At 48.8% G+C, this 8,172-nt stretch overlaps 1 protein-coding gene across 1 annotated transcript in view; it reads right to left on the bottom strand.

The window, feature by feature from the left end:
- Positions 1 to 448: 448 nt before the first annotated feature.
- Positions 449 to 8,172, bottom strand: part of GRIN2B (glutamate ionotropic receptor NMDA type subunit 2B) — a 282,849-nt gene continuing 275,125 nt past the window's right edge. Inside the window, exons 11-12 of the mRNA XM_037033961.1 lie at positions 6,081 to 6,319; positions 449 to 3,738 (exon numbers count right to left, since the gene is read on the bottom strand). Coding sequence (XP_036889856.1) covers positions 1,882 to 3,738; positions 6,081 to 6,319 — 2,096 coding nt within the window. The 3' untranslated portion in view covers positions 449 to 1,881. The remainder of the gene's footprint in view (positions 3,739 to 6,080; positions 6,320 to 8,172) is intronic.

Raw genomic sequence — 8,172 nt, 5'->3', positions numbered from 1 at the left:
CAGTCAAGGGCAGGGAATGAGGAAGGGTGGTGAGTCAGGGCAAACAGAAGGCAGAGAGCAGCCCTGGAGGGTGTGTGACTTGAAGAGACATGGCAGCTTCCTTCCAGAGGAGGATGAGCACCTTTCTGGTTTATGTGTCCTGTGTGCAACATGGAGATCCTGCAGTCAAGCTTCCAAATGGACCCGGGGCTGTCTGGCTGCCACCTGTGTGAGGGGAGGGTGGCAGGACAGCGGATCTGACCCATACAAGACCCCTGCCCCAAGTTTCAGGACTGGCAGTGACAAACACTCATTTCGTTTCTCAAGCTTCCAACTTTTAGTGAAAGGGGCATCACATCTGCCAGTACCCTCATTCCTGGAGTTTTTCCATATGTACTTTATTCTTGACTGGCACGCTCTGGGAGGGAAAGGAGACGCTGCAGGAAAGGCTTCTACCGAGAGTGTTCACACTGACTCAATGTCACGATCTCTGGGAGCCAGACCCAACGTGCCCTCCCATTTTCCCTCCCTACGTCCAAATCTCTTTCCTTCCCTCCATGTCTCAGAGCCGTACTCATGTGCAAGCTCATTCCTCTTACCTGTCTGTTCCCTGTCAGTTCTGATCGATTTGGGGGGAACAAGCCTGCTCTCCTATCTCCAGGTTAAGTAAGAAGGGATCAAAGCGTTGAAAACATCCCCCTCTCTCACTTACCCTACCACAAACTACTCCCCTGTTTTTCAAAGCCACTCAGCTCCTCCCCAAACCTTGACCAGCTGAGGGTCTAAAGCTCAAGAGAGCTTTCTAGAATCTTTTGCTCTCAGGTGTGGGCAAAAGAATCATGGTTACTTCCATTTCCCTTTAGCCTTCCTGGAAAGATCTTGTTCAAAATCAGTTGAAAGTATTGGTAGCGGGAGACATTACTTTTGTGTCTTGCTCTTGCAGGAGTGCTTATCACCTTTCTGTCTAGACCACAGAACCTTCTCTGTCAAGAACTTCCCTTCTTCTCATTCAGGAAGGATGAAGGGATGAGACAGCCAAAATTTTAGGTAACGCATGACCATCTCTGTTTGTATATAAGCCAAAAAAAGCATATTGCTGAGGGATATTGAAAGAAACAGGATTGCTTTCTCTACATTTGTAGGCCCCTGCCTGCACACATGAATTGCTTACATGTGTGCAAGTGTATTTGGACATACATACACATGCAGTCCATCCTCTCTTGCCTCTACGGCACCATGAAAGACTGCTATGATATACTTTTCATCACCCACCAATGACCTTTTGTTCACCATTAATGAGTCTCATGGAATAGAAGCAAGCATTTTTTGGCTTGTATACTAACACACATGGCTTCCCCCACCTCTGCTTGGCACATGATCCTTAGACAGATGCCATCGAAGCACCAAGGATTTAGCAAAAGCCTCTCTTCATTCACAGGCAAGTGTGCTACATGGTCTTATTTGAATGCCTTTGCTGTCTCACCTAAACACAAAGATCGGTTTGGGAACAGCTGCCCTGCGCTCACGTGGCCTCCTTTTGCTTCGCCTTGCTTCACTCAAAGTGGGTGACAGAGTCCTTCCATGCTAGGAGAAGGCTCACAAGCAGCCACTTCCTTTTTCCATTTTGGCCTCCCATGCTGAGCAGGCCCACTGTGTCCTCTCGTGGGAACAGGAATGACACAGATGGGGGAAGGAGGAGCGAACTGGAAAGGGAGGCGAGATAATGCTGGTCACCAGGGATGCCCTCCGAAAGAATCCGAACTCCAGGATCCCATAAATAAATTAAAACAACAAGAAAGGAGCAAATGGGAACCAAGTTCACCCCCGTCACCCTCCGTGACATGCGCACCACACGCCCACAGCCCTACCCTCCCATACCCACCTTAACCTCTCTTCCCTCATTCAGACATCAGACTCGATACTAGAAAGTTTCTCATACACATGACCATTGCTGGAGCCATTGAAAGCCCTGGGGTTTTTGTTGTTAGGCACACAGGGGTTGGACTGGTTCCCTATACAGATGTCTTTCTGGAAACGGCCTGGCACAGCCCCGTGAAGGGCCGAGACCACTGGCTTGTTGGTGACAAGGGCACGGAAGTCTGGCCTGGCTTTCGGCGCCCCTGCCACCGAGGGCTGCCTGAAGAAGTAGGATTTGCTGCCATGGAGCAAGCACTGGTCGTCCCCAAAAGTGGGGATGAAAGGGTTCTGCGTGACCCGGTCAGGGTAGAGCGACTTGCTGAGCATGTAGCCGCTGCCGGGGTTGTTGTGGTGGTGGTGTCCGGCAGTGGGCACTGAGGACTTGTTGTTGGCAAAGGTGCTCTCACCAGCTGGCATCTCAAACATGTGGGCGTAGGGACTCCCATCCACGAACCGGCCCTTGTCTTTCAGGCTCACGCTGCGCGGGGCCAAGGCGGCTTCTTCTTTCTGCAGGTCCACGAAGGTGTCGTAGGAGTGCTGCCGGCGGAGTTTGTTCCGGTTCTTCTTCTGGGCCTTGGAGTTGGTTGGGCTCTGGGGATACTTGGCGGTGGAGGCGTTCGACGTCACCGCCAAGGGGGCAGTCGGCTGGTCCAGCTCCTGCAGGGAGTTGTCCTCGCTGATGTCGTACAGGTTCCCTGCTTTCTTGCAGGCCTCGCACCGGATGCACGCCTGCCGACCTGAGTTCTGCCCCGCCACCGCCGAGGAGTAGTTGTGCAGCTTGGAGGGGCAGCTCCGGCAGAAGTTGCCCCCGGAGCGGTCGTCCCACTCCACGTTGGTCAGGTTCTTCTCCCAAGGTGCGGGGACGCCGCCGACCACGCCGTGTTTGTCGCCCGTCGGGTGCTTGAGGTGGGACCTGTTGGTGCAGGGCCCCCCTCCGCTGACGGAGTCGCGCTTGAAGTCTTCGCTCCGCTCCTTGTAGATGTCGGTCAGGTCCACGTGCTCCCACTGCGGCGAGTTCTCCTTGGGGCGGAACTGGTCCAGGTAGAAGTCCCGCAGCCCCTCCTTGTCCCTGAAGTAGCGCTTGTGGTCCGGGGAGCGCGGCGGCCGGCGGCGGTAGGCCAGCTCGATCTCGTCGAACTCCCGCCGGGACTTGGCCGAGGCCGGCCGCTTCTTCAGGCTGTCCTTGTACTGCTGCTTCCGCCGCTTGGCCGCGTTGCCCTCGATGTTCCCGTAGGTGACCGTGTGGGTGGAGATGTCGGACACGTCGGAGCGGATCAGGTCGTCGTGGCCGCCGTAGCGGTCGCTCTTGAAGGAGAACTTGCCATACAGGTCACTGAGCTGGCTGTGTTTGGAGGCCGGGAGGCCAATGTCCAGCGGCTTCTTGCTCACGGCCCGGGGCTGGGTGGTGAAGGGCGGGTTGTCGCAGTCGTAGAGCCCGTCGATGGAGCTGGTGCTGCCGATGCTGTGCGGCCGGTGGTGGTGGTGGTAGTGGTCCTGGTACACGTTGCTGTCCTTCAGCTGCAGGTTCCCGAAGGTCCTCTCCACCTCGCTGATGTAGTCGCTGAAGAGGTTCTCCTCGCAGGGAGGGTTGTTGTAGGACTTGCAGTCGGAGTGCGTGAAGCTGCGGCGGTGCTCGGAGATGTCGTAGACGGAGGACTCGCGGCGGATGAAGTCCAGGGCGCTCTGCGGGGAGCCGTTCACCCCGGACAGGTTCGCCATGTTCTTGGCGGTGCGGAGCAGGCGCAGGATGTTGGAGTGCGTGTTGTTCATGGTCGCAGTGGGGGAATTCATCACCGACTGGCGCTCCTCAATGGCCACGCCGTGGATGCAGCTGTAGATGCCCTGAAGGACAGGATGGGGCGGGTTAGGTTGCCAGTGAGGCTAAGAGGCGACTGTACAGAAGCCCCCCATCCCTGCTACTAATTATCTATCTGATGATGAGAGAAGTCAGGAAAAAAGATGAAAGAGGGTCTAATATACTCATCATAAGATGTGGCTAGACGCTTGCATGATTTATCCCCTTGCATGTAGAAGTCTCATACTAAGAGCTAAGGTTGTTGCCTGGCTATCTGAGAGGAGGCATGACTATGCCAAGTGACTGGAGCAAATAGGATATAATCACAAGACATGACACTGCTGCCTTGACTCCTTCACTGAAGCACACTGATTCTCCTTTCTGTGCCCAGGTTTTGCCACGTTAAAGATGATGCCATGGTACCAGCATCAGCCAATAGCAAAAATACTGTCAGCCTCCTGAAAATCAGCAGCAATGCTCCACAGATGTTGAGAGTGTTCTGCCCTGTCTGGCCACTCTTGGTTTGCAGTAAAGCACAGGGGAGCTTAGCCACTCGCAATTGCCACTCTTTTCCAGCTCCTGACAATTTTTTGAGCAGCTTTTAGAATTTCAATAATCAAATAACAGCTGAGCAATTCTCTTCTTGAGCCAAGCACGAACCAAAACTCACAAAGAATTGGAAAGCCCTAGGGTCAAAGATGGATTTTTCTCCTGCTGTGCCCCACACTGTAGGAGCAAAGAATTGGGACAGATATCTAGTGCTAATGGGAATAAATCATTTCCTTCTTGCATTCTCTCTAGCTCCTGGTTTTCTTCTTATACCTTCTCACTCAATCTTATCATAAATAATCAATCTCTCAGCAAATTAGTATTGATGGAAAACTCCCTGTGTACAGGGCCTTAATGAACAGCACCCAGGAGAGGGAATGGGTTGGGTTTGGGTTGAAAGTCAAGCCAACCTCCTGCTAGTATCTTGCTCCCTGCCTTCAAAAGTGGACAAATTTGGAACTTTTCTCCCTGGCAAGGGGAAGTATTTGAAGAGGAGGTTGTTTGAATTGTGTCTTGAGAATAAAAGGATTAATATGAAAAGGGAAGTTGTCCCTGGATGGGGATGAGAGGAGAGAGGAGGAAGGAAAATGGCAGCTAAATAGTGTAGAAGCAAGGTTTAGGTGATGAGCTGAGCCTACTGTCCCAGAGGACAGCGGCGAGGTAGCCTTTCAAGCTAGGGTTATTCTGTTTTCTTCCTCAGGTCTCCTTTCTAGCCCTTTCTTAATTATGACCAGGAGAAAATGCCAAGCATTGTTCCTGGACAGAGGCAGTGACTAAATGGAAGGGCTATTAATGGGATTTCTATTACCGGTCACCAGCTCCCATTGTTTCTGCCATCACCCTACCTAGGACCTTAAGAGAAGGGCCACACAACAAAACAACATGACTTTGGGACAGTGAATACCATCCTCCTGCTCCCATGTTACTGAACAGCCTGAGTCAACTAACAGCTGGAGAGGAAATTGCTCTCTATCACCAATATACTACAGAAAAATGATCAAAAGGTGGACCATTTTGACGAAAAATCCATTTTCTTATGTAACTCCATTTGAGCCAAAGTTGGTCATATCAGAAATCCAAATCTCTATTCTAAAAGGACTTTTGAGTTTGCCTTTCATGAATGAGTCTCATAACCTCATTAACAAAATGAAAAGAATCCCTCATTCTATCTCATTTTTTTTTACTCTTCCTTGTGACCTTCTGTTCATATTCAAAACTGTCCTAAATTCTCAGTTTGGACTAGAAATGTAGAAGAAGCCTAAATAAAGAACAACTTCAGAGTTATACTTTGCTCCAATTAAGGAAGTTTCTGTAATGTAACTCTCCTATGGGTCAGGACTTATTTTTGAAGGTTCTGTTAAGTTATTTAACTCACTATAACTCACGCATAGTTCAAACATAGAGGGGAACGATGAAACGATAGTATACCTTTGTGTGTTAGAACAAGAGAGGACACATTGTATTTCTCTATTTAAATAGAAATACATTTTTTTTAAAAAAGGATTCAATAATTATTACAGCCTATACAGAATTAACCAATGGTGATGAAAGGCACTTGTTAAAAGGCCAATTTTTAAATTTTGATAGACGTGCCAGTTCTTATTGATAATCAAATGCCCAAACCCCACATAGAAAGCCATTTCTTGAAGGGAAAAAAATAGCATCACCTGTTTTTTGAGCCCCTTGAAATTAAATCATGCAACCCTGTGGGGAAACACGATGTGGTTTCTTGCTTTAGCAGCCCAGGCTGGAGTTAGTGCCCTCCTAGGTTTCTTCCTGTTGCACAGTACTGGACTAAGCTGCCTTTTACAGGCTGTAGGCCTCTAAATCAGCTACTTACTCTGCTGATGGAGAAGACCATGCCAGGCTTGCCGGAGCAGACACCCATAAAGCAATGCCGGAATTGCCAATAGAAAAGGTGTTCGCAGATGAAGGTGATGAGGCTGAGAGCCATGGCTGCCCCCAACATGTAGAAGACGCCTGCCATGTTATCGATGTCCAACTGGCTGCTCATGACCTCATTCTTCTCATTGTGGCAAATGCCAGTGAGCCAGAGAGCTTCTAACTCCTCCATCTCCCCTGGAAATGGGGCAAAGAATAGGTAAAGAGAGGAAAGAGACGAGGAGTAAAGACAAGGGGAAAAAGGGGTATTGGGGAAGAGAGAGAAAAACAGGAAAGAGAAAGAGACAGGGAGATATACAGAAAGAAAATTAATGAGAACGTTAACGGTAATTTTATTAATAACATTATGTATATTCTTCAATATATTCAACAAGTATTTATTGAGAACTTGATTATGGTACTGCAGACCATACAAAGATATGAGACATTAACTCTGTTCTCCAGTTCTCAGTTCCTTATACTTACTTATCCAGTGTAAGTTAGTATATAAATACTCAATATGATAAGCTATAAACAAGTAACAAGAGTTCAAATTAGTGAGAGTAACTTCATGGGTTGGATGGCGGGTAAGCATTCATGAGAGAGATAAGACTTGGAGGTGGACATGGTGAATGGGTGAGTTTTAATTTATATTGTATGAAAAGGCACTCCAGGCAGCAGAAATATCATGATCAATGGGAAGAAGGTCGGAAAACAGAAGGCTTATTTAGGCAAGGGCAGAACAGTTCAAAGAGAATACAAATAGGCAAAGGAAGCTGAATAGAAAAGGTTGAAGCAGCATTGCTGAGGGCTTGAGCATCAGACTAAGCACTCTGCACTTCATTTTGTAGACAGTGAAAAATAACACCATCAAACAAGTGATTCAGAAAACTGCTCTTAAAAAAACTGCTTTTAAAGAAACCAGGAGACTTCCGCCAAGATGGAGGCATAGGTGGAAACACTGTGCCTTCTCCCACAACCAAGTTTGAATACAACAAAGATTTGGAGAACAAAGACACAGCCAAAGAACAGAAAATTGAATTATATGGAAGTCCGACAACAATGAACCGTTCAACCCATACGGTAAGAGGGGCAGAGCCAGCAGTGGAGCAGGGTGGGGTAGGAAAGATCCCCCGACCTAGGCTTGCAAGTAGCCTAGACACAGTCAGGGTGTGGGGCAGACTGACCTCAGTCACACATTCGAGCACATTGAGACGGACTGCGCTGGCCCCAGAGGGCGAACCCAGTGGTGGAGGGCTGACGGCGGTGGCACACTCACGTGCAGTGGGACGAAATGCGAGGGCAGCTGTGGCACCTGTGGTGGCGGCGGCAGTGAGAGGCAGCAGACGAGACTGTAACTGCTCCTCTTTGGCCCCACCCCCACATACAGCATCACAACCCAGCGACTTAGTTGCCCTGCTCTGGTGAACACCTAGGGCTCCGATCCTCATACATAACAGGCAAGAACAGCCCAAAAGATGGCTCAAGAAGAACTGAAAGCCCCAGAGCCCATAACTAAGTGACCAAGAGATTGCCAGCCTCTCAGATGCGCAGTTCAAGACACTGTTTATCGGGATGCTCACAGAACTGGTTGATTATAGTCACAAATTAGAGGAACATATGAAGGCTAAACTAATTGAAATGAAGGGAGATGCACAGGAAACCAATAGTGATGGAAAGGAAACTGGGACTCAAATCAATGGAATGGACCAGACGGAAGAACGAAACATCCCACCAGAAAGGAATGAAGACATGAGAATTCAAAAAAATGAGGAGAGGCTTAGGAACCTCCAGGACATCTTTAAATGTTCCAACATCTGGATTATAGGGGTACCAGAAGGGGGAAAGAAACAGCCACGAGTGGAAAACTTATTTGAACAAATAATAAAGGAGAACTTCCCCAGTCTGGCAAAGGAAATAGACTTCCAGGAAATCCAGGAAGCTCAGAGAGTCCCAAAGAAGTTGGACCCAAGAAGGAACACACCAAGGCACATCATAATTACATTAACGAAGATTAAAATGAAGAAGAGAATCCTAGAAGCAGTAAGAGA

Source organism: Sturnira hondurensis, unplaced genomic scaffold (genome assembly GCF_014824575.4).
Source record: "Sturnira hondurensis isolate 20B ecotype Veracruz unplaced genomic scaffold, ASM1482457v3 Scaffold0021795, whole genome shotgun sequence".
Taxonomy (NCBI): domain Eukaryota; kingdom Metazoa; phylum Chordata; class Mammalia; order Chiroptera; family Phyllostomidae; genus Sturnira; species Sturnira hondurensis.
Note: the sequence above shows the minus strand (reverse complement) of the source record. Positions and strands in the feature narration are given on the sequence as shown.